The sequence below is a fragment of the Paroedura picta genome, chromosome 6, assembly GCF_049243985.1.
Source record: "Paroedura picta isolate Pp20150507F chromosome 6, Ppicta_v3.0, whole genome shotgun sequence".
Lineage (NCBI taxonomy): Eukaryota > Metazoa > Chordata > Lepidosauria > Squamata > Gekkonidae > Paroedura > Paroedura picta.
In genome coordinates this window covers 65,912,367-65,939,783 of record NC_135374.1, presented here as the reverse complement: position 1 = coordinate 65,939,783, position 27,417 = coordinate 65,912,367, and the positions used below count along the sequence as shown (strand labels likewise).

The 27,417-nt window shown below is 45.9% G+C and overlaps 1 protein-coding gene across 15 annotated transcripts in view; it reads right to left on the bottom strand.

Annotated features, from left to right (window-relative positions):
* CASK (calcium/calmodulin dependent serine protein kinase) overlaps window positions 1-27,417 on the bottom strand; it is a 210,761-nt gene that overhangs the window by 165,135 nt on the left and 18,209 nt on the right. For all 15 annotated transcript variants that reach the window (XM_077342888.1, XM_077342876.1, XM_077342884.1 and 12 more), the window contains exon 2: window positions 4,301-4,413. In XM_077342888.1, coding sequence (XP_077199003.1) covers window positions 4,301-4,413 — 113 coding nt within the window. The remainder of the gene's footprint in view (window positions 1-4,300; window positions 4,414-27,417) is intronic.

Sequence of the window (27,417 nt, the reverse complement as noted above, 5' to 3'; positions counted from 1 at the left end):
ACAAGAAGAATATATTTATTTCTCCAGAGTTAGATAGCTGTTGTCAGTGACAAAATTTAATACTTTGCAGAGGGGTTGACTGAGGTCATACAGCAAATAAGGCCCTGTTTCTGTACCTAATATAAAATCTTGAAACAATGTCTGCAAAATTTATCAGCAGCAAACTGTACCATACAAAATAGCAAGTATCCTATATTTGTGTACAATTAAAATGGTAGTGAGACTTATTCATTGCATTATATCATCAACAACAGATCTAATTATTAACATTGTCCCATATGTGGATATTTAAATCCAGAGACTGGGACTATTAGCAAACAAAACAGATCTTTTTGCAAATCTGGGAAAATCCCAAGTTTGGGGGAAAAAAGAAATCTAAAGTAAGTTGATAGTTAAAAATAATAGCACCAACACTTATACATTTAAAAAATCCTTAGCCAGATGCCTGCAAGCAGTGATGAGGTGGATCCAGCAGAGTCGTCTAAAGTTCAGCCCTTCAAAGACAAGAGGTCCTGTGGCTGGGTAAGAAGGGACCAAGTGAGGAAGTACGCCTACCCAAACAGAACAGAGTGCGTCTAGCAGTAGCCCACTCTGTCAGAAACCTGGGGGTGATCCTCGACACCTCCCTCTTCATGGAGGCACAGGTCATGCGGCAAGCCTTCTACTACCTACACCAAGCCAAGCTACTAGTGCCCTACTTGGCACCAGAATACCTAGCCACAGTGATCCATGCAATGGTCACCTCTAGACTGAACTTCTGCAACTGGTCCAGAACGCTGTGGCCAGGATTTTCACCACATCCAACTTATACTTCAACAACTCAGCTGGCTCCCAATTGAATTCCAGATCAGGTTTAAGGTCTTGGTAATTACCTTCAAGGTCATATGTGTTGTGGGCCCAGTGTACCTGAGATACCGTCTCTCTGCCTATACCCCCAAAAGAGCCCTATGCTCTGCCACCACCAACTGGCTGGTGATCCCTGGCCCCAAAGCAGCATGTCTGACCTCAATAAGGGCCAGAACCTGGTCCCCACCTTGTCCCCACCTAGTGGAACAAGCTCTCAGAAGAGATCATGGACTTGCCTGAAATCCCTCAATTCCGCAGGGCCTGCAGAAGGGAGCTCCTCCACCAGGCATTTGTGCTTGAGGCTGATCAACCTAACAACATCCACTATCCCCCCCCCCCAGACATCCATCCCCTCCATGACCTGAAGAAATCTGATTTCCCTGGGTAGTTCTGTTAAAGCTGTCGTTCCTGTTACAGTAGTTAATCAAACCTATTGTAATTCTTTAATCCACAGAGCATCAGTAGTGTGGTGTCATAATTAGAGTGCAACACTACAATCTGGGATACCCAGGTTCAAATACCCATTGTGATACAGAAGCTTACTGGTCAGTCACACATTCTCAGCCTAACCTACTTCACAGTGTTGTGAGGACAAAGTGGAGAAAAAATTTACAATATAAGATGTTTGGGGAGAAACACTGACCATTTATGCACTAGGAACTTCACTGCCCCAGCTCCTGTGCAGAAACACAAATAGAAAGTGGATGAGGTGCACCAGGCCAAATGCTCCCCCGTGTGGGAGCAGGAAGAGGTGGGGCAACCTGCCATGACTAAAACTCCATCCTGCAGCATGGCATGAAACCTCCAGTGCATAAACGGTCACTGTGTAAACATGGTAAATAAATAAATAGACATAAATTAATAATAAATAAAGCTGAAGTCTGCTGGGGGGGGCAGTAAAAGAATGAACAATGGGAAGGCAATCAGGACACCTTCCCTTGGCCACTCAATGAGGCAGTAATCTATTACTTTAAAGAAATCTCTACGGGAAAAATGATGTGGCACATTATCGCACAGTCTTATCAACCCTTTCTGAGCAAAGTGATTGAGAAAACAGTTAAAATAGGAAGGAGTTTTAACTGGTTAATTAGTTGACTGACATTGATTTGGAAGGGACAAGATGTCCTCCTTTCCTTTAAGAAGGATCAAGTAGAAATGGTAACAGGAAACCAAAAAAATTAAGTGCAGATGCCTACCTTTAAAGGATTAATTTCTGGCAGAGTCTGTGTTCTTAAGTGACAGGCTAAGAAGGGATGGGTTGGATCCATTAAAAAATAGAGTTGAAGGAGGTTGAATTCAGAAAAGGGGAAGAGATGTGTTAAAAAGAGCTGAAGAAAATTATCAAGGTCAGGTTGAGAAGGAGTTTTGAGAAAGGACAAAACTCTGGTGCTTTAAGGGAATAGTCTTCTCTGGAAAGAATTCCTAGCCCAGATTCTAAAAGAGCTAAGAATCTGAATTCAGGGAAAAGCAGGATAGCTTTGAGAGGAAGTATGGGTTTAGAACTGGACATAGACAGGAATTGTGTCAAAGTAGAACCTTTCTCTAGTGGGGAGGAAAACATTATATACTTGAGGGGAAAAAGTGTTCCAATTCTACCACAAGGGATAACATCTATTCCTTTAAAATCTAACACTCAGACAACTGGAAGCATTTTGACGCAGAATAAATAAAGTCTGTGTCACACTTGATTATTCTGTATGTTTATCTAAAAACACCAAGGAGTTTAATAAAAGTTATGTTTCTCATGGGTGTATTCTCTAGATTCCAATAATTAAATCTCTGAAGTAAAATTACACACCAGAGGGAAAGGGACAACTTAGTTCCCTAAGCTGCTTCAGTTATAATTTTATGTTATAAAGGGTATAAGGGACTAGGACAATCTGAAAACAATTTAAAATGAAATACGTTGCCAGGCTGACCAGCAAGAAGAAAATAAGAAAATTAGGGAACTTCCAAATTAAATAGTGCTGCAACTTGCAGTCAGAGTTCTGCTGCTTTCAGATCTCCGTTGATGCCTTCTTGAAGGAACTCTAGAAATTACTTGAGTTAAGGGTTTAGGGTACTGACTTTTTCCTATACCATCAAGCTAATGCTTTCCAAGTATTATTATATTATGTTGGTTGATTGCCTCCTAGAGGCAAGAAGAATATGAGTGACTTCTGCATTGTAACCTAAGTAAGAGAAAGTTTTCCTGTTCAATCTCCCAAGTGATTAAATTTAACCACTCTGGATGTGGGTGCTGTAGCATGACCATGGATACCAGGAGTCTTGGAGGTATATCTGTCAACATTTGAAGCAGGGCTGAGAACCATGGGCAACAAGACCAAAATGGAATAAACCCATGCATGTATGAACTGAAACCCTATTTTTTTAATCAGAGTCCAGTAGCACCTTTAAGACCAACAACAATTTATTCTGGGCGTGAGCTTTGAGTACAAGCACTCTTCGTCAGACTAAGAAATTGAAAAGATCTCTTAACAGTAACTAAAAGCAGTACATAGTAATTTTCATTTCTAGTTTAAAGGAAACTAACTATAATCTGTACATTTTCTGGGTAAACAAAAATGTACCAGTTTAGATTTCAGATGCATATATTGGGATGGATCCTCTACAAAACTTCTGTTTGCACTATAGGTTTTGTGCAAGTCAAAATGCTAGTTAAAGACCACAGTAGCCACTTGCATTGAGTTAAATACTCTATCAGTGCTTGAGTTCCTGTTTGCACCAATCCCAGGATTTCAGGAAGTGAACCTAGCAACTTCCTCATTGTCAAAATGGCTCCCTGAGTTATACTATGGGAAAGGAAGGAGTTTATAGTACAAGATCCATTCCATTGTGTATTCCATTGTGTATGTAAGCAAATTAGAGCAGAATCTATCTTATGTTTCTGTAAGCAGAAATATGTTAAGCAGACCCCCCCACACACACACACACATACCGTTTGCACATCACTGTGCAACCCATGGTCGCCAGAGACTTTTCTTACAAAAACTAAGGTGCTAAATATCATAAAACTTGAAATAGTATACCCAAATTCTGCTTTTTTAATCACAATAATCCAGCTACTTTTTAGGAAGCGATATTGCAGTATCAGTATCATTTTTACATTACTATACCTAGCTCTCCATACTGCCTGCAGATTTCTTCTCTATGGTGTATATTTAAATCTGATTTTCTGCATACTCATGAAAAGTTAACTCAGCTAAGTGGCTTCCATACGTGAATTATACTAATTTAAACAGCTTATATCATTTCCAGTTAGTAGTTGTCAGTGCTAACATCTTACAAGAATTTCTAAATATGAAATTCAAATCCAACACACAAGAGTGTTTCCTTGGCAGAAAATGGCACCAACTGTGGGGGTACTTGAATCTATCTTATCTTATACATAAAACATATAATTAGCAAGATGACAATGGATAACTTGAAACCAAAAAAGGTACTTAATGTTTACCTTCTGTACTTAATCCTGGACTTGAAGTGAACTTTGCTACATCGACAATCTTTACAGCAAACTGTTGCCCAGTTTCTCTGTTGATACATCGCCGTACAACACTGAATGGACCCCTGAAAACGAAGACACCAATCACATTAACTGATTTATACAATAATTTTCCACCAGCACCAAAACTTTAAAATAAACATTCACAAGCTTTCAGAGCACAGAGCTGGTCTGGGCCCAGCGTATATGAGGGACCGCCTTTTGCCCTATATCCCCCACAGGGCTTTATGCTCTGCGGGGGCTAATCTATTGGTCATCCCCAGCCCCAAGGAAGTCCACCTGGCCTCAGCCAGGGCCAGGGCCTTTTCGGTCCTGGCCCCGACCTGGTAGAATGAGCTCCCGGAAGAGCTGAGGGCCCTGCGGGATTGACCAGCATTCCACAGGGCCTGCAAGATGCAGCTCTTCTGCCAGGCAGTGAAGAGGATCAGCCCCCCCCTCACATACTGGTGGTAGCGAGTGTCAGCTTCCCTTCTCCTCCCTGCAGTTTGAGGATGCGGAGACTGGATGATTAGGATTATGCCATCACTTGTTGATTTTTATTGTTGACCGATTGGTTATTAATTACTGTTTAATTTTATTGTTCATTGCTATGGATTTTAGGGGATGGGGTTTTTATGTGAGCTGCCTCGAGCCTTCGGGGGGAGGCGGGATATAAATAAAATGATGATGATGATGATGATAAAGTGAAAAATAAAACAATTTCTTTCATGGGTTTCAAAATAAACCATTTTAGGTTTTTCCTTCTAAAGGATTTTTAAAGATACATACAAATGCATAGCATAGCTAATATCTAGTTCACTGAAGTTGCCTACTGCAAATAATTCTGACGTTAAAAAAATCAGAAATCAGGCCTGTATCTACAAATTATGTAGTTTTTATCATTTTCCAGTGGCGGGCTCAGGAACTGTGAGAAGCCATCTACAAAATTACTTAGTATCTTCTCTAACACATATTAAACATCTAGACGCAATATTTCTCCATTATTGGGGTTGAATTTTCTGCTCCAAGTAGTAATTGTAATAGTAAAAAATAAAGAACATATACAGTGTTTTCAGTGTTCAGAACACTTCATACATATATTATCACTACAACAGACCTCTGAAGTAGGCTCCTATTATTTTCTTAATCATCTACAGCAGTGGTCCCCAACCTTTTTATCACCGGGGACCACTCAACGCTTGACAATTTTACTGAGGCCCGGTGGGGGGGGGATAGTTTACTCCTCTACTCTCAACCACTGCCCTAACGCTCTCTGACTCTGGTCGCTGTGGTAATGTTTAAACATCGCTTCAAAATAAGATACAGACAAGTCACAACAATGAACATAAGGAATATTTTATTTTCATGGAAATTTTAACTCATGACAATGACAAATCAATGGGAACCCTGAGCTTGTTTCTCTGCAACAAGATAGTCCCATCTGGGAGTGATGGGAGACAATGACACCCGAAGTGTGTTGTAAAGGGCCGGGGGGGATGAAGTAAAGGGGGGGGGAGAAGGCGTCCTTCGCGGCCCACCTCCAATTAGTCGACGGACCACATGTGGTCCGCAGACCACAGGTTGGGGATCGCTAATCTACAGTGTGATTAAAATAAAATTACTCATTTAAGGTCACATAATGACACTGTGACAGCAATGAGATCTGTAATGAATATTTCTTGGACCACAGCTCATTCTTGTAATGAATTTGCTACATGAACAGCATGCAGTGTTGGGCACAAAACTGACAACTAGAACTAGGTTTAATTTAAAATGTGAGAACATAAAGAGTTTTCGAAGATGTTCAAGAAATCTCATCCTTGCTCCTCACCTCTTCCTATGATGGCCAGGATACAGAATTTTGTTTTGGTATCCCCCCCCCCAAAAAAAAAGCACACAGAACGCAGGTCTAAACATCCCTGTTGCAGCACATTTGATATAACATTCATGGACTGATTCAGTGTAATTTGGAACTTGAGAAAGTGCACCGGGAGATCCTTGGGACACGATGTGGACTTCAATACATCAAAAACAGCCAATTCATGACTATTAGGGTTGCATCCAGGCCCTGGCACAATTTTTTCTTATTTCCCATCCCACATGTGGCAGGCTACTACTGCTCCTCAGGCAAAAATGGTCTATTCATTACCCTTATAGCTGCATCCCTTTTGTGGCAGGGTAGTTACTACTACTACTACTACTACTACTACTACTACTACTAGTGGCGCAGAGTGGTAAGGCAGCAGTCTGAAAGCTTTGCCCATGAGGCTGGGAGTTCAATCCCAGCAGCCGGCTCAAGGTTGACTCAGCCTTCCATCCTTCCAAGGTCGGTAAAATGAGTACCCAGCTTGCTGGGGGGTAAACGGTAATGACTGGGGAAGGCACTGGCAAACCACCCTGTATTGAGTCTGCCAAGAAAATGCTGGAGGGCGTCACCCCAAGGGTCAGACATGACTCGGTGCTTGCACAGGGGATACCTTTACCTTTACCTTTTAGTTACTACTGTTTCTCAAATGACTTTGTCAAAATTCAGATATGAATGAAATCTCCCCCCCCCTAGATACTATATAAAAGAATACTCTAGAGCAGTGGTCCGCAACCTTTTTGGGGTTGCGGACAGGTGTGGGGGGAGGGAGATACGGGCAACGCATATGCGCGGCAGCACCTGCGCAAACGTGCATGTACGGCAGGTCCGGTGAGTCTGCAAACGCGTGTGCGCGGCAGTTTCACGCATGTGCGGACCTGCCGCGCATGTGCATTTGCGCTCCTGATGGGGTCGCAAACATGTGTGCACGGCAGGTCCATGCATGCACATTTTCAGACCCACCGGGCGCATGCACATTTGCACTGCCGGCATGACGGCAGCCTCACTTCCCTCTCCAGTGTTCCCTCTGCGGGTTGGGGAACACTGCTCTAGAGGCCTCTGGGCCATCTTTTCACTCAGCACAGGGAGCCTGACAAGTCAGAAGCAGGATATCACTAAATGATTAGCAGTATATGTGACATTTTTGATATGATTTTACAGGGACCTCTGGGATAACGGTGACTTTTAAGAAGTCCACTAAATAAAAGACTAAAATATATAAACTTTTCAACCAATATAGTATGACAAAAATGGATTACAGTAAAATTAAACACATTACTATACACAGAACTGCTCAAGGATTAAGAACTGCATAATAAGTTAAAATAAGGCCAATCAATATAAAAAAACAATCAAAAAGAAAATTATAAGACAATAGTAGATTGTCATCTAGTAATGACAGAATCAGATGGTAATCAGAGGGTGGAGGAAGCCTAATCTGGACTGGGCTACCACCCTGAGATGCCACACCTAGCGATCAGGGTGACCCTCCAAAAGAAACCACCACACAACAGATCATACCCTACATGCAACACAACTGGAATGGGCAGCCCTGAGATGCCATAAGCAGCGGTCAGGGCTATCCCTCCAAGAACAGATAACCACAACCAAAGGTAAATCAGAAACCAGTCTTCTCATCAAATATAGAACCAGGGTTCGATGGAAGCCCTACCAAATAGAGGAAACCAAAATAACCTGAATAGAGCCATAGGGAAAAATAATCATAGAATCATAGAATCATAGAATCTTAGAGTTGGAAGGGGCCATACAGGCCATCTAGTCCAACCCCCTGCTCAACGCAGGATTAGCCCTAAGCATCCTAAAGCATCCAAGAAAAGTGTGTATCCAACCTTTGCTTGAAGACTTCCAGTGAGGGGGAGCTCACCACCTCCTTAGGCAGCCTATTCCACTGCTGAACTACTCTGACTGGGAAAAACTTTTTCCTGATATCTAGCCTATATCGTTGTACTTGAAGTTTAAACCCATTACTGCGCGTCCTCTCCTCCACAGCCAGCAGAAACAGCATCCTGCCCTCCTCCAAGTGACAACCTTTCAAATACTTAAAGAGGGCTATCATGTCCCCTCTCAACCTCCTTTTCTCCAGGCTGAACATTCCCAAGTCCCTCAACCTATCTTCATAGGGCTTGGTCCCTTGGCCCCAGATCATCTTCGTCGCTCTCCTCTGTAGCCTTTCAATTTTATCTACGTCCTTCTTGAAGTGAGGCCTCCAGAACTGCACACAGTACTCCAGGTGTGGTCTGACCAGTGCCGTATACAATGGGACTATGACATCTTGTGATTTTGATGTGATGCCTCTGTTGTTACAGCCCAAAATGGCATTTGCCTTTTTTACCGCTGCATCACACTGCCTGCTCATGTTTAGTTTACAATCCACAAGTACCCCAAGGTCTCGTTCACACACAGTGCTACCTAGAAGCGTATCCCCCATCCAGTAGGCATGCTTTTCATTTTTCTGACCCAGATGCAGAACTTTACACTTATCTTTATTAAATTGCATCTTGTTCTCATTTGCCCATTTTTCCATTGTGTTCAGATCTCGTTGAACTCTGTCTCTATCTTCCAGAGTATTTGCCAGTCCTCCCAATTTGGTGTCATCTGCAAACTTGATGAGTAGTCCCTCTACCCCCTCATCTAGATCATTAATAAATATGTTAAAAAGTACCGGGCCGAGCACCGAGCCCTGAGGTACCCCGCTACTCACCTCTCTCCATTCTGATGAAACACCATTGACAACAACTCTTTGAGTGCGGTTCTCTAACCAATTCCCTATCCACCTAACTATCTGAAAATCCAGATTGCAGTCCTTCAGCTTATCCATCAGAACATCATGGGGAACCTTGTCAAAAGCTTTACTAAAATCCAAGTAAATGACATCAACCGAATTTCCCCGATCCAGCAAACCTGTTACTTGGTCAAAAAAGGAAACTAGGTTGGTCTGGCAGGACCTGTTGGAGACAAATCCATGCTGACTTCCTTGGATCACCAAATTGTCCTCCAGATGTTTGCAGATCGCTCCCTTTAATATCTGCTCCATTATCTTCCCCACAACAGAGGTCAGACTCACTGGTCTGTAGTTTCCTGGGTCATCCTTCCTCCCTTTTTTGAAGATCGGAATAACGTTTGCTCTTTTCCAGTCCTCCGGGACATCTCCAGTCCTTAAAGAGGTTCCGAAGATGATGGACAAGGGCTGTGCAAGTTCTCTGGAAAGTTCTTTGAGTACTCTCGGGTGCATTTCATCTGGACCAGGGGATTTGAACTCATCCAGTGCAGCTAAATGCCTCTCGACAACCTCTCTATCCATGTTAACCTGCCACCCAGACACTATCCTTTGGCTACAGCCATCTCTAGATGTGCCTAAACACTTTGACCTGTGGGAAAAAACTGATGTAAAATAGGCACTAAGCCTTTCTGCTTTCTCTGCATCTTTCGTTAAGAGTTTGTCCATCTGCACCCAACAGTGGGCCTATTGCCTCCTTGACTTTACGTTTGCTCCTCACATAACTGAAAAATCTTTTCTTGTTACAATGGGCTTCCCTGGCCAATCTTAGCTCACTCTCAGCTTTGGCCTTTCTGATGATTGATCTACAGTGCCTAGTAACCTGTAGGTACTCTTCTTTAGAGCTCTGTCCTTTCCTCCATTTCCTGAACATTTTCCTTTTCTTTCTTAGTTCCTCTTGAAGTTCTCTGTTCATCCAAATAGGCTTCTTAGAGCTCCTGCAGTGTTTTCGTATTTCTGGAATAGTCATTGATTGAGCATGCAATAGCTCTTGTTTGAGTAGCGCCCACCCTTCACATGCTCCCTTCCCTTCCAGCATTCTCGTCCATGGTATGACACTCATCATGTCTCTGAGTTTATTAAAGTTTGCCCTACGAAAATCCAACATCTGCGTCTGGCTACAAGCTTCCTTGGCTCCCCATCTCAAAAGGAATTCTATGAGGACATGGTCACTTCCCCCTAGGGTCCCCACCTCCTTCACCTCATCCACCAACTCTTGCCTGTTGGTCAGTATTAAGTCCAGTATGGCTGAACCTCTTGTGGGTTCATCTACCATTTGATAAATGAAATGGTTAAAGCAAAGCAGTGTAGAGGGGAGAGGCAGAGACAGCAGTGGGAAGAGGTGGGACAAGATAAGGGACCCGAAATACAACCATACCAGGGCCCCTTCCAACCTCCATCCCATTCCTCAGGACACTAGGGTGGAGGCAAGGGTGAAGAACCCACCTCTGACACTGATGCTGTGCAACACCAGGTCAATAAACAAGAAATCCTCTACACCGGTGGTCCCCAACCACCGGGCTTCGGCCTGGTGCCGGGCTGCAAAGGCCCTGGCACTGGGCCGCGGCTCCCTGTCCCCGCCCCCCCCCCCGCAGTAAGAAACTTACCAGGCCGCAAGCTTGCAGCCTGGCAAGCTTCTTACTCTGGGAGGGGGGAGAGGGAAGCAGGGCCGCGCATGCACTGCCGAAAATGCGCATGCGCGAAAGGTCCGTGCATGTGCAATCCGCGGCCAGGCAATCGCCCTGCTTTCTGCCGCCGGTCCCCAGCCTCAAAAAGCTTGGGGACCACTACTCTACACTGCAAACCTACTTTGCAGAACATAGAGTGGACCTGGCATGTGTGATGGAAAACAGGGTCAGGAAGGGCGAAACAGTTGCCCTTAAAGAGCTAGCCCCTGCTGGCTTCTCTGTCCTCTCTCAGACTGCAGGGTGGGGAGGAGGGGTGGCAATCCTAATCCATCCAAGAGGATTTCTCCTTTAGAGTTCTTCCCATGTTGTCAATTCCAGATAGTTGAATATGTTGGCCTTGTGTGGGGATCAATTGGGAGTGTGGCCATCTGGCTGGTATACTGTGTGCCCAATGACCTCCAGATCCTGACAGAGATGGTGGTGGCCTGGACATGACAGTCAACCAGACTATTAGTTGTCGGGGACTTGAACGTCCATATTGAGCTGCCATCCTCTAGAAATGGGCTAGATCTGGTGTTAGCCATGGCAACACTAAGGCTCTCACAATTTGTTGTTGGCCCTACCCGTCAGGCAGGCACTCTGGACCTAATTTTCGATATGGGTTTGAATGTGGATCTGTTCACGGCAAGTGCCATGCCATGGTCAGATCGCTACCCTCTGAAGGCTCAGCCTGTGAAGCACCACTAGGTGCATAAGGTCGACTGCCGTGCTGGCCATGATCCTTGTAACCAGCTGTATCACCTTTCTCTGTTTGTCAAATAGTAGAAAACCATTGTGCTGTGTGCGCAAATCCTCACCCCCATGTGCACTAGGTTTGGAGTCAGTGTCAAGTGACTCTTGTCGGTTTTGAGCAGGAAAACTGTGGGTCTGAGGGATGGAGATAGCGTGTTGTGTGGCCATCATCGCCATCCCTTGATCCTTGGCCCTCAGCAACAAAGCGTCTAAAAAAGGATAGAAGTGAATTTCTCCTTGGTGCCAATTCACTACCAGAACCAGTATGACCTTGCTGCGTAGCACAAGCAGAATGGAAATGTGATTTGGAAGTGCATCCCCTGGTGACAGAACTGGAGGTGTTTTCTGGAGCCCATGTGAACTGGTACGTAAAGGTATGCTTCCTGAAGGCCCAGGGACGTCAACATGTCGCTCCACTGTTGAATCTGAAGAATATGTCACAAAGACTCCTTCATGAACTGCTGTCTTTTCACCCACCAGTTTAGGCCTCTGAGGCTGAGGACTGCTCACCACTCCTGGTTCATTTGCCACAACAAAAAGAATGGGATAGACTCCTGAGGATCCTTGGTGATGGGGAACCTCCTCTATGACCCCAATGTTAACTGGCTTAGTTTCATAAAGACCTTCTGTGCAGTGTCTTGGGAGTAGGGGACTGGACAAAGTACCGTATATACTCGCATAAAAGCCAAGTTTTTCAGCCCTTTTTTTAAGCTGAAAAAGTCCCCCTCGGCTTATATGCGGGTATTAAAAGAAAACAGCTTCCAGACAAGACTGGAGGATGAGGGTGGTAGACAAGTATACTTGCCTGAAGAAGCAAAGGCAGGAACAGCAGAGACGCAGCAAGCCTGGCAGGCAAAGAGCCGTCTCCGCCTCCCCCCCTCACTGCATTAACAAGGCTAGCACAAGGCTAACACGTGTTGCAGAAAGCTCTGAAGCCTTTGTCTCAGAGGGAGACCAGAGAGAAGAAGGAGGCAAGAGGGGTCAGAGGGAAAGAGGAGGGAGGAGGAGGGTGGGAAGAAAAGGGGAAAAAACCTGCCCAATACAGAGGGGAGGGGAGGAGAAAAAGCCACTATCCAAACACCACCCTCGGCTTATATGTGAGTCAATAAGTTTTTCGAGCATTTTGTGGTGCAATTAGGTGTCTTATGTGTGGGTTGGCTTATATGCATATACAGTAGTTTTGGGGGGTCTGCTTTAAGTTCTATCTGGTTCCCCTCCAAAATTATGTCCAGCACCCACCCAGAAGAAGTGGAGCCTGCCCCCAGCAAGATAGTCAGGCAGAGTGCTTCTGGGCTTGTTGGCTCTTGTCCTGCCTGAAGGGCTGGGACTGCCACTGTACAAGCTTGTGCCTGTATTTTGCAGAGCAGAAACTTCTGAAGTCCCTTGTGTTTCTAGCCGGAAGGGCGGTAGTTGCGAAAGGACTGCTGCTTCTGTTATCCCTGTCTCTGCTGGAGCTGGATGTGGCAGGCATGGCCTTCTACTTTTCTTTTGTGTCTGCGAGACCCCTGTCCAAGTTTGATTCAGAGAAGAGAAGTCTGTCAGAGAAGCTTGGAAGTAGATGGCGTGATCTTCAAAATGTGATCAACCTTCCAATGTTTGAGCGAAATGTTGCGACGAATGGTAACATTGGGTGCCTATGCCCTTGTGCAGAAGTGTAAAGCGTCCTGGGACTCATCCACAGCAAACTCTGCCATCCTCTTGATCTTCAGGAGGGACTCTTTTGCCTCTGTAGTGGCAAAAATTTGGAGATTTCATCATGCTGTCGGTCCAGATGACAATGGCCTGAGTGAAGCTGGATAGGGCTTCAGAACCTCTAATCTCCATGGTAAGAGCCTCATAGTTCTTAAGAGTATATTCATTTTTCTCTTCTATTGCATCCTTCAGAGGGTTGTCTCCATCTTCAGTGAGTAAATAGAGGGTGATCGCAAGCATCAACAAGTGAAACTTTTAGATCCTCCATCGCCTCCTCTGTGAACATGTACAGTTTCCTGGCAATAGAAGTTAGAGTCCCCAATGCCTGGAATAGGCCAATCGGATTTTGAGATATCATCAGAGCTAACTTGGAATGGATGGACTGTGTGGGCAGGAACAGGCTGCTTGAAACCCCTGGTATCTAGATTAGCTGAAGCCTCTGATCGAGGTTTTTCTCTGATCTCCATCCCGTACTTCAGGGTAGAAATGTCCTTTGGCAGAAGGCACTGCAGATACTCTGCCTGGTGGACGTGACTGGGGTATCAATGGGCTTATCTCCTGAGAGCTCCCCCTCCTCTTCTGAAAGAGCCTTGGATAGGGTAGCTGCAGAACGTACCTCACTGGGGGAGTATGTTCTGTGTCCATGCCAGGGACGGCTGACCCCTGCACACCTGTGTAGGTTTGGCTCCCCCCCCCATGAATTTGTATGAGGCAGATGTTCTCCTGCTCAGAAAAATCAGTGGCATAGCATTCTGAATCCTTTAATTCCAGTTCCTTGTGGCCCCTAGGGGGCATGTGGAATGGATGGGAACTCGCCCCGAGTGCCCCTGGCTGACTCCCTAGCCCTCCTGGACCAAACCTTTCTCTATTCAAGGAAGCCCAGGAACAATTGTTCCTTGTCCCATTGTTCCCCCCCCCCCAGTGGCCAGAGGACTTGTGGTGCACCTGAGCTCGACCTCCCCCCTTGAGAGGAAGGGCCCATGGCGAATCTTGGTGGAGAGTAGAAGTCACCCCCCCCCCATCGGAACTGATCTCAGAGCTGGAATTGTGCAAATAGGAGATAGAAGCCACCAGGAGATAGAAGCACCATGGTGCTGTGCAACGCCAGGTCAATAAACAACAAAACCTCTACCCTGCGAAACTACTTTGCGGAGCAAAGAGCGGACCTGGCGTGCGTGACAGAAACCTGGACCAGGGAGGGTGAAACAGTTGCCCTCAAAGATCTAGCCCCTGCCGGGTTCTCTGTCCTCCACCAGTCTCGGACAGCGGGGCGGGGAGGAGGGGTGGCAATCCTGATCCGAGAGGCTTTCTCCTTCAGGGCCCTTCCTGCACCATCAATACCAGGCATTGAATGTGTTGGCCTTGAATGGGGATCAATCGAGAGCGTGGCCATCTGGCTAGTGTACCGCGCGCCCAATGCACCGCCAGATGCTCTGCCTGCCCTGCTAGAGGCGGTGGCGGCCTGGATGCTACAGTTCTCCAGCCTATTAATTCTGGGGGACTTTAACGTCCATGCTGAGCTACCGTCCTCTAGAATTGGGCAGGACCTGGTGTCAACCATGGCAACACTAGGGCTCTCGCAATTTGTTGTTGGCCCCACCCATCAAGCAGGTCACACCCTGGATCTTATTTTCGGCGCAGGTTTGGATGTGGATCTGGTCACAACAACAGCCGTGCCATGGTCAGACCACTATGCTCTAAAGGCTCGGATAAGGCTCCCACCACCTCCTCAGTTGGGCGCCGAGCAAATTTTAGCTCGCCTACGGAGACTTATAGATCCAATAGGATTCCGGAATGCTCTGCGGGAACCAATGCCTCCCGGCACGTCTCTCAATGGCCTGGTCAGTGAGTGGCATAACAGACTGCTGACTGCCATTGATGAGATAGCTCCCCGACGCCCTCTCCGGCCCCGTCTCAAGCGAGCCCCCTGGTACACCGAGGAGCTTCGCGACAAGAAACGGGAACTGAGACGGCTAGAGTGAGTTTGGAGGAAGACTCGTGACGAAGCCTCGAGAACATCTTATAGAATGCAGATGAAAGCCTATGAGATGGCGGTGAAGTCAGTAAAACGCAATTTTTACTCGGCTACCATCGCATCTGCAGACTCGCGCCCAGCTCAATTGTTTAAGGTAGTTCGATCCCTCACTGCCCTGATTGAAGGGCAACAAAACAGTAGCCAATTGGACATCAGCTGTGAGGCATTTGCGAGTCATTTTGCGGACAAAATCTCGACACTCCGCCACGACCTCCCCCCAACCTTAGATACAAAAAGTGAACTAGAGGCCCCTTGGCCGTCTTTGGAGAAAACTATGAGTAACTTCAGACGACTCACGCTGACTGAAGTGGACAGGATTCTGGCGACAACAAGACCAACTACATGCCCACTAGATCCTTGCCCATCCTGGCTCTTGAAAACAGCTGGCATAAAGATAATGGGCCCCCTCCGGGAGATAATCAACCTATCTCTAACAACAGGAGAATTCCCGGAGGGTTTGAAAGAGGCTGTGGTATGTCCACTGTTGAAAAAAACATCTCTAAACCCACAAGAGCCTAACAACTACAGGCCCGTCTCGCACTTAGCGTTTCTGGGCAAGATGATAGAAAGGGCAGTCGCAAACCAACTGACGGAATACCTGGAAGAAGCTTCGGTCCTAGACCCATCCCAGTCTGGCTTCCGGCCTGGCCATGGGGTAGAGACAGCGCTAGTCGCCCTGACGGACGACCTCCGTCGCCAGTTGGATCGAGGCGGGTCGGCACTGCTGATATTATTAGACCTCTCAGCAGCGTTCGACACAGTCGATCATGAGCTTCTAGCTCGCCGCCTCATCGATGCTGGAATACAAGGGACAGCCCTTCAATGGCTGATCTCCTTCCTCCAGGATCGTGGACAGAGGGTTGCAATAGGAGAGAAAACATCAGGCCGCCGGCAACTTACTTGTGGAGTCCCACAAGGAGCGGTCCTCTCTCCTATCCTATTCAACATCTTCATGCGCCCTCTCGCACAGCTGGTACGGAAGTTCGGGCTGGGTTGCCATCAATATGCAGATGACACCCAGCTCTTCCTCCTGATGGATGGCCACCCTGACTCTCCTCCAGAAGCATTAGCCAGCTGCCTGGAAGCAGTGACGAGATGGCTCAAGCAGAGTCGTCTGAAGCTCAATCCTTTAAAGACAGAGGTCCTGTGGCTAGGTAGGAAGGGCCCTTGCGAGGAAGCGCGCCTGCCTACCCTGGATGGCGTGCAGCTCTCCACGGCTCATTCCGCCAGGAACCTAGGCGTGATTCTGGACGCCTCCCTCACAATGGAGGCCCAGATCACATAGGTAGCGCGGCTGGCATTCTACCATCTCTGCCAAGCCAAACTACTAGCGCCCTACCTGGCCCCGGAACACCTAGCCACAGTGATCCATGCGACGGTCACCTCTAGACTAGACTTTTGTAACTCGCTCTACGCAGGCCTGCCCTTAGCCCTGACCCGGAAACTACAACTAGTTCAAAATGCAGCAGCCAGGATCCTCACGGCAACACCGTGGAGGTCCCATATCCGGCCTATTCTCAATCAGCTGCAATGGCTACCAGTTGAATTCCGGATCAGACTAAAGGTTCTGGTAATTACCTTCAAGGCCATACGCGGTCAGGGCCCAGTGTACCTGAGGGACCGCCTCCCCGCCTATGCCCCCAAAAGAGCTCTACGCTCTACTGCCTCCAATCAGCTAAGGATCCCTGGCCCTAAAGAAGTCCGTCTGGTCTCGACCAGGGCCAGAACATTCTCTGTTCTGGCCCCTACCTGGTGGAACGAGCTCCCAGAAGAGATCAGGGCCCTGACGGAGCTTAAACAGTTCCGCAGGGCCTGCAAAAAGGAGCTCCTCCATCAGGCATTTGGCCGAGACCAGACGTAATCTACAGCGACCAAGGGCCCCTGTTCCCCCCCACCCCCCCTCAGAATTCAATCAATAAGCCACCCCCCTCAGAATCCCATCAACGAGCCCTGGACCTGTTTGTATCACAACTGTTTACTGTTATACTGTGTTGTGTTTGGTTGCAATTGTTGATTATTGATGTGTATGTTTTACAGACTGTTTTATGTAAGGTTCTTTGTTATAATGTAAACCGCCCTGAGCCTCCGGGGAGGGCGGTACAGAAGTATGATAAATAAAATAAATAAAATAAATAAATGCTTGGGAATCACATGGGTAGCGCCATTTTGGAAGCCCGGGAGCCCCCTGGGCACGGCGACTGTTGCTATGTGTTGTTCCCCAAGCTCCGGGATGCTCCTGTTGCCCTCAAGAGACTGGAGGTCCGGGGGGCCAGTCCTTGACCTCAGCTCCAGCGCATATAGCTCACCAGCAGAGCTTGCCGGCCCTGCGTGCATACAGCGGCGTTTCTCAGGCATCTCCTTGGCTGAGCAGTTTTGCAGCTGCATAATGTTGCCCCCAGGCGGCATGCGTTCTGGTGCTCCAGAGGGCTTCACTGTAGGCTTTGAGGCCGCTTCGCGGGAGCCAGTGTCTTTTGGCACAGCTTGACTTTTTCCTTCATGAGGACCCTTTTTCTTTGCTTCTTCATTCCATCCTGCCGGGGGTGGGGAATCCACCACTGCCAGCCATGTCCCAACACGGGTCCACTGGAGGGGTGGAGGCCTGGAACTCTGGGCCACTCCTCAGGGTCTTGGGCAGCCGCCTCTGACCATTCCCGCTGGTTTTCTTCTGCATTGTGGTCGGTCCTGGTTCCAGCCGCCTGCGGGCAAATGGGAGCCATGGAGAAAAAACTCTAGCAGTTTTCTTGGAATTGCAGTTGTGAGGAAGTTGCTTGTAGCAGAAAAATATCCTCTTTTTGCAGCTGTCTTTTTTTTGTAAATCCAATGAATTCTATTGATCAGGAGCAGAGCTTGGGATCTCCTTCCTAGGCAGTAGGGCAATCTAAAACTGGAAGGTCAGGTTCTGGTCACCAGCTAAGTGGCTGCAAGAAATTTGCATTACAATTGCCCTACCTAGGCAAGCAGAGGGACGACTTCACCAATCTAGATGACTTCAGCCCCACTGTAGGTGAAGCCTGTCACTCAAGCTCTCCAGCTGTGTAAAGGTTTCCCTCTCCACTTCTGGGTTCTCTGATACTTCAGCACTTTGAGACTTGCCTTTTAAATGCTGTCCATTACACATGGCAAATCAATATGATCAATTTACTAATATAATAATCAAGTATCTCACTCTTACAACTTACAAAGACAAAAAACAATCACAACAACATTTCAGCATGCGGAACATAACAGAAATTTAGGCAAATCAAGGTCATATACTGGATGGCAGGAAATGAAAAAAAGAAAAATCAATCGTAAATAGATATGTACAAGATAGAAAGCAGCAACATCATTCTAAACATTAAATACCATATGGACAAAACTTGAAGAAAATAAGTCGTCATTCAAAATCCTCAAGCCATTTACTGCTTACAGATTCCCCACACACATTTTTTGCGTTTCTGTGTGTATGTGTGTGTGTGGGGGGGAGGTTTCACAAAATGTTTTGTATTCTGGAATGAAGTGAAATGCTGGTTAAGACAAAATATTATTCCAAATGTATTAAGATACGCAGATGACACCCAGCTCTTCCTCCTGATGGATGACTGCCCTGACTCCTCCCCAGAATCTTTAGGCAGATGCCTGGAAGCAGTGACAAAATGGATCAAGCAGAGTCGTCTGAAGCTCAATCCTGCAAAGACGGAGGTCCTGCATTTGGGTAGGAAGGGACCATGGGAGGAAGCACGCCTGCCACCCTGGATGGTGTGCAGCTCCTAGCGACTCACTCCGCCAGGAACTTGTGTGTGATCCTGGATGCTTCCCTTACAATGGAAGCACAGGTCACGAAGGTAGCACGGCTGGCATTTTACCACCTCCGCCAAGCCAAACTACTAGCGCCCTACCTGGAACCAGAGCACCTAGCCACAGTGATCCATGTGATGGTCACCTCCAGACTGGACTTCTGCAACTCGCTCTATGCAGGCCTACCCTTATCCTTGATCTGGAAACCACAACTGGTGCAGAATGCCGCAGCCAGGATTCTCACTAAGACATCATGGAGACCTCATATCCGGCCGGTACTCCAAGAACTCTGTTGGCTCCCAGTTGAATTCTGGATTAAGCTTAAGGTTTTGGTAATCACCTTTAAGGCCATACGTGGTCTGGGCCCAGTGTATCTGAGAGACCACCTTCCTGCCTATACCCCCAGAAGAGCTCTACGCTCCGCCACCTCCAACTGGCTACAGATCCCTGGCCCTAAAGAGGCACGTCGGACCTCAACAAGGGCCAGGGACTTTTCAGTCCTGGCACCCACCTGGTGGAATGAGCTCCCCAAAGAGATCAGGGCCCTGCCGGAACTTCCACAATTCCGCAGGGCTACAAAAAGGAGCTCTTCCACCAGGCGTTTGGTGGGGCCGACTGAGCCATAACACCTACAGGTGCCCCCAGACGGAGGGACCGAACCTACTGAGGGATTGTCAAGTTATTGTTGAAGTGCCGTTCTAATTGTTCCAGTTGATGCGTTGTTATTGTAATACTGATATATTGATTTTGATAGTGTTCTATGTGAATGTTCAAAAATGTTTTATGTAAACTGCCCAGAGCCTTAGGGAAGGGCAGTATAAAAATATAAATAAATAAAATTTCCAGCATTTCTTATTAATCATCGTCATAACAATAATTCTATAATACATTGAAACTCAAATACTTTGGCCATCTCATGAGAAGGAAGGACTCCCTGGAGAAGAGCCTAATGCTGGGAGCGATTGAGGGCAAAAGAAGATGGGGACGACAGAGAATGAGGTGGCTGGATGGAGTCACTGAAGCAGTCGGTGCAAACTTAAATGGACTCTGGGGAATGGTAGAGGACAGGAAGGCCTGGAGGGTCATTGTCCATGGGGTCGCAATGGGTCGGACACAACTTCGCACCTAATAACAACAACAATACATTGTATACATTTTCAAAGATACTTGGTTAAATGTACAATCTTATAAACTGCAGAAATACTGCATCCTGGATTTTATTTTATAAAGCTGGCACAATTCATGAAACATTTAAAATGCTGGTTGTTGAGTCTTCAAACGTTAACCTATCAAGGTTGTTCCATTGTAACTTGCCTTAAACTAATTGTTAGTAATTAATGGAGAACAGAGTAAGTCGGAGAGAGCGAGTCATAAGCCACATGTAGCTCAGAATTTACTAAACTATCCAAACAAACAAAGCAGCTTTAGGAGGATGGTGGGCTTCTGCACAAATAATCCTTTGGGACTTTTCTGTCACTAACCAGACAGCGGAGCCTGACTAGGAATATCTTAATACATCTCTCAGAGAGCCTTTTGATCAGCAAATGCAAACCAGCTGGTGGTCCCTGGACCCAGAGAGGTTCGCCTGGCCTCCCATTTGGTAGAATGAGCTCACCGGGAAGATCAGCACCCTAATAGACTCACAAACTGCAACAGGGCCTGCTAGACAGAGTTCTTCTGCCAAGCCCCTGGTTTAGGCCACCAGAAGGAACTGTTAAAACATCTGATTAGAGCCTCCCGGTGTTAAGATAAGGATCTACTGCTTTCAGAGAACAAATAGCTGAGAAATTCACTGCCCTGGACTCCAAAAGATGTTTATGTTTTCAGAACAGCTTTAATGTAAACAATGTGTAACTATTTTATATGACATAAAACACATTAAATAAACAAAGGTAAAATAGCAGCATACAACCTAATACCAAGAACATAACAGCAACCAAATTGTTTTTTCCCTCAACAGTATGACAAATTTAATCTGTATCAGATTGAAGATAAAAATAGGGACAGAAATTTCCTTGGGGAGTAAATTCCAGAACTTGGAGGCTTCCACTTTAAGAAGTATGGTTCCCTACAAGTCATCAACTTAAGTTCTAAATGCAATGTCATATGAAACAAGGCCTCTGATTAAGATCTGAGCATGCACGGAAGTTCCGTAATGCAAAGGCAGCCCCAGATTAAATGCTCAGTGGTGTATATCAGCTAACAATCTTTCTGTTGGTTTCCTGATCAACATTGTTCAGAGGTAGAAAACAAACTACAATACTCTAAATCTGGAAATTACCAAGGCATGGACAGCAGCACAAGATTCTCAGAGAAGAGGGCATACCAATAGATGGCATATCAACCTAAGCCAATGAAAAGCATTCCTGGCTACAGATGCCACCTGAGCAATCAGGAGTAGAGCCGAATTTAGAAGCCCCGGCATACACAGAGCTTCACGCAGAATTCTAATGGGAAACACTATTCTGGCCAGATAAACAACAGAGTAAACAAATCTCCATTGTGAATACTTCTCTATTAGCTGAACTCATGGGTCCTCATTAAGTTCATTAAGCTGCCACGAGCCCTTGTGGGAGTGGTGGGATAGAAATGCAATGATAAATAAATAAACAAACAAATTACAGCCCCTGGCTGAATTTCAACCACCTAGACTATATGAAAAATGGAAATACTGGCAACGCATCATCAAAATCCTGTGGCCACATCACCCAGAAGTTTCTTGTCAACATTAAGTAGTATAAGAAGCAACTGCACTGGCTCCTAGTTGAATTCTGGATCAAGTTTAAGCTATTGGCCTTTGCCATTCACAATCTGGGCCCAGCATATCTAAAGGACTGCAACTCTGCCTGTATCTCCTGAAGAGCACTTTGCCCTGTGAAAACCAACTGGTTGGTACTCCCTGGCCCCAAGGAAGTATATCTGGCCACAACTAGAGCCAGGACGCTTTTAGTCCTGGCCTTTACTTGGTGGAGTGCGCTCCCAGAGGAGATCCAGGTTCTGATGAAGCTGGCAGTTTTACAGGGTCTGCAAAATGGGGCTCTTCTGCCAAGCATTTGGTTGGGGCCAGTGATCCACTAACATCAATGGGTACCCCTATTATAAAATGCCACCACCACGAAACATCATTGGATGCTAGAAATATATATAAACTTGATGCTGCTGCTAGTTACAGAATGTGGTTTTAAATGGTTTTATGATGTTATTACTTGTTGTTGTTCACTACCTTGAGTCAAGCTTGCCGAGAGGGCAGTATACAAATCAAATAAATAAATGGGGAAAAGATTAGTTATGCTAAAGGTAGAACAGCAGATATTATAAAGCAGGGGTCTTCAACTTTTTTGAGCCTGTAAGAACCTTTTGGTGGGCACAGTCACAAAATGGCTTCTGCAAGTTACGTTCAGTCTCACAGTTAAGATCCTTGCACTGTAGTGGCAACTGCTGCCAAAACAACATTTTGAAAAATCTGCACAGCTGATCAAATCTCCAGTAGCCAATCAAAAACCTTGTTGGAAAAAGCCCCATCTTTAGGCACCATGTTGTGGAAACAGTTAAAGGAAAAACTACAATGTGACTAAATCTTTTTCTGTGACTTCTCCTTTGACAGCTAAAAACAGGAAATAAAGAATAGGTTAAGAACTTGTTGGTAACAATTTTGGCACAATACTGTATAAATGACTCTTCCAAGGCCAATAGTTTGGATACCTAAAGCCTGGTTTTGTTATAATGAACAAGATAACAGCAATTAAACAGACATCGGGAAAATATTCATTAAAATATTGTTGACAGAGATTTATTAGGTATTGGAATTCAATTAAACCAGAAGATAGTGCTAAAGATGAAATTCTAAAGTCTGAAACTCAGTCGTTCAAAGGTGGAGGTCCTATGGTTTGACAGAAAGGGTCCCAGTGAGGAAGTGCAGCTGCCAGACCTTGATGGCACACAACTATCAGTTGCACGCTCAGCCAGGAACCTGGGCGTGAAGTCTGATGCCTCCTTCTCATGGAGGAACAGGTCACAAGGGTAGCACAATTGGCGTTTTTCCACCCGTGCCCAAGCTAAGCTACTAGTGCCCTCCCTGGCCCCAGAACACCTAGCCACAGTGACCTATGCAATGGTCACCTCTAGAATAGATTTCTACAACTTGCTTTATGTAACCTTCTCCAACCTGGCTCCCACTTGGTGGAATGAGCTCTCAAACGATATCAGGACCTGCAGGAACTAAAATTGTTTTAGCAGGTCCTGCAAAATGGAGCTCTTCTACCAAGCCTTTGGTTGAGGGCAGCAGGACACCACCAACCCAGAAGCCCCCTCCCAATTGCTAGCTATGCTCAACAGAGACATCATAGGGCAATGCCTGACCACTGCACGTTATGAACTATTAAACTGTGGTTACGTTCAGAATTTTTATCAGCTAAATTGTTGATATATGCTCCAAGTGTTACAAATTCAAACTGTTCTTGTGTTCTCTGTTCTATGTACTATGTGCTGCAAGCTATAACTTTGCAAGCTAGAAACATTATTTATAAACAGCCCTGAGCCGTAAAGGAGAGTGGTATAGAAATATAATAAATCCATAACAAATAATAAATAAATATGAAGGTGTCATTAATTTTCTTTACATGTATGTAGAGTCCTTTAAATAGTTTATATTTTGTTTTATACCGTGACCCTACTCAGTTCTTATTTCTTGGTTCTAAATCATATGAGTTCATAGAGTAAACTGAGAGGAATAATCCTAATAAAAGGTAGGGCCACAGCTGAAAACGGTTATTTATTTATTTATTATTTAAACTTATTACCCGCCACTCCCGAGCCAGCTCATGGCGGGTCACAAACCGTCCATATAAAAACCCAGTAAAACCCCATTAAAACAAATGCGGACACACATATACATACAGTAAAAACAGACTCCTAAAAAAAAAAACAAGCCATGGCGGTCTTCAACCCCACTAACTCCCCCAAAAATCTGTATAAAGGGAAGTAGTGGGAAGAGGGAGCATAGATGACATGTAAAGTGTTATGTGAAGAGATCTATATCTATAGCCCTGGGTAAAAAAAACAGCATTATAACTTAATGCAGTAATAAGTACAAGCACTTCATACAGTAGCTAAAACAAACACTCCAGAATATTGATCTATATAGTTAGTGTCTTAATTTCAGTCTTCATGTATGCCTTGCAAAACAAATCCAAAACAAAGCCAAATCATTCAATTTCATAACAAAAATAATTCTGTTCTCCAATTTACTAGAAAACAATTTGATAATTAACTAGAAAGACTATCACTGCATTCCTGTTCTAGTACTATGCATGCAAGAGTCAACACTTTCATAAATACTGCCTAAGGCAAGCACTCCTGACCCCGCAACTAGGAGGAAGTAGAGGCAACTGCTGGGTCCTGCCACAAGGTCTATCAGAGCCTGGCCATGCAAGCCTGGAGTGGGCTGGCAGGATCTATAAGGGGCAAGCAAGCAGCATCAGGCTTATAGTAGCAGCCTCCAGGGAAATGCAGCTGAAAAGACCTGCAACATGAGCAGTGCTGCAGCAAATGGACCCTGTTGAGCTCCCTATTGAGGCAAGATACAGGAGAAGAGACAGTTACTAGTCCCAGGGATTTGGCAATAGTCACAGGAGATGGTGGCATTGAAAGTTCAACCAAGGCTGGGACAGCTGGGGCCTAGCCTCCCCATATGTCTTCATTTTTTTTTGAGGGAGAGCCCCCTTGTAAGGGCAGAAGATGAAGCAAGAGTTGGTGGCTTCCTTAAGCCCACAGGAGTAGGAGGTGAAGGCCTTTAAAACAGCACAGGAGAGATGGCAAAAATAAATGTAGATCCCCAAGCCAACTAGCCATTGGGCCAGGAACTTGTCACTTTCTTAGATGCAATCCTAGAGCCCGGAGGTGTCTCATTACAAGGAAGTCTTTTAAAACGTGATCCCTTGGGGAGCAATGAGGAAGGGCCAGTCCTCCTCTGAAGTATACAAGGAGAGGTAACTGGTAAGAGAGACCTGGTACAGTGAGAACACCCCCTCTGCTGAGGGCCTTTCCCAGGGTCAGCCTTACCAAAAATGAAGGCTGGAGTGCAACAGCTCCAGACTCCACTGATCGAATTGGACACATACATGGCCTTTTCCTCTTTGCATACCCCTGGCAGTAATTGAAACTACTTCCATTTCCTCCTGGCTCTAATGGAGGCTTGGAATCCTCAGTAGTTCCTCTACCAATCCTCATAATGGCTACCAAGATCTCACAATAGTCTCACAAAATCTCAGTCCCACAGTTTTCTTTCTTGTATGATTGGGAAGAGTGCATTTTTGCCCTTGATTTTTTAATTTATATATTTACATTTACAATATATTTACATTTCATGTTTTTCTGGAAGCCCAGGAAAAAAACCAACTGCCCCTGGATTTTTTATCTACATTCTAACTCCAATTTCTGAATGATGTATAAACAAAATAATCTTGACTCATTCTTTTTAAAACAATTCCGATGTTCATGGTTAGAGAGAAAATCCTGAAAAAGTCATATGCATTAAAGGGATATAAGACAAGCAGTATTTTCCATATACAGCCAATAATGTAACCAAACATTGTATGACACTATGTATCACTGCTATATTTCCCAATAAGATTATTTTTAAAAAATAAGGCTTGCCTTGTTCAAGCTGCAGGTTAAAATACATATCTGAAATTGTGGGAGAAGCTGAAGTATGCAAGGAATAAAAACCTGAAAGTAACATTAATGGAAGGCTAAAGAAAGGTGGATTTCATGACACAAGCAGCTAAACTGATGTAGGAACAAAAGTAAAGTAGTTTTCCAGAAATTCAGAGAAAGCCTATCTGGTTTATTAGGACAGAACATTAGGTAGCCAACTATTTATTTGTACTTAGTATAAAGAGGTTCAGTGCTAAGGAGTACTTGGCAATATGGACTATAAGAAATTCAGCAAAATGAAAAGTAACTTTATCCCTATTTTTGGGGTTGATCCATATAAACTTTCCCAAAGTAGTTAAATTAGGCAATTCACAGTCCAGATTAAATAAAAACATTAATATTCAAAAAATCAACGTAGGTGTTCAACACCCAGAAAGCCTGTGGCACTAAATATAGTGTTAATTAACAGCATCCATGTTATCAGTCCTCCTACAAGACACTGATACAGTAAGCATAAGGCAGGTTTGGAACCTAACATATGCTTTGCTTGGATAGAGGCAGAGGAAATCAATTACTAGCAGAATAAAATGGTATGTTCAAAACAAAATCAGCAATTCTCTAACACTTAGGGGAGAAGCAGAGAAGCAAGAAGGAAAACCCAAACATAACACAGTTCTAAGAGCTAGCCAGAAAATCAAGTGGAGAAAAGCAACCAAACGACATGGTAGAACTACGCATTATATGTCATACAGTGCTGTCTCTGAAGAAAGCTTCCCTATGTCATGTCCTCTATCCTTATCCATGGTTCCTCTTAATATTTGTGAAACCGGCCTCAGGGTAGAGTGAGTTTGGGGTGTCCAAGGTGGAATAGGGCAAATCAGGGTGCGACCAGCAAAGCCGGACAAAGCTGTCTGCAATGATTGACCTTGCCCCAAAGCAGGCCTCCCTCCCTAGCCGCATGCACCCTGGACGCACCTGAGCCTACCTTCAGTCCCTCTGCTGCTGTCTACATCGCTGCCACCGGCCACCAGGACACACCAGGACATCAGAAGGCAGCAGCGACCCCCACGAGTACCAACCACCCCCACCAGCTGCGCCACACCGCTGCTGCATCCAGATTCCCATATAGCCACTGCTCTACACAGCCACCACTGGCCACCAGGGCACGCGAGCTATTCCACCGCCAAGAAGATGGTGGCGCCTGCCTGGGAAACGATGCTTCCAGAGGAAGTGAGGCCACCAACACTACCATGCCGCCACTGCACCCACATTCCCACCGAGCACATGCTCCAGCCCTGAGAAGAAGCCGCCGTCCGCCAATCAATGGAGCCAGCCCAAGGAAGCTGCGGCGCAGTCTTTCAGAGACAGCCTGTGCCCACGCCACATCAGACCAGTAGGACGAGCCCCCTGGGCCCACCTGAGGAACACAATGCCATGCATCCGACAGCCTGCTCCACCCAGTGTCTGCAGCCCAGATTCACTTGCGCCCCCCCCCCAACTGTTATCACCTGTGTCACGCTCCACGGCACCACATCCCGTCCAATAATAAGCTGGACAGGGTTCTGTGATTCGGTCACCTACACCCCCGTTCCAGCTGGCACTAGCCAGCACTGTCTCCTGGTGGTAGCGCCTGCATGTGTGTGGGGACTGGCGCGCCGGCGCCTCCCTGCACCTCCCCCCCTATGCCTGGCCAACCCCAGACTTCCAGCGCACCACGCAGGATGCCTGGCCCTGCCATCTGCCGCCGTTCCAAGCCTGATGCTTGCTTTCCGCGCCCTCTTCGACTCCACAGCAAGCGACCCTCATTTGCAGCAAGCTCGCACCTTGCTAACCTTCCCCAAAACTCTCTCA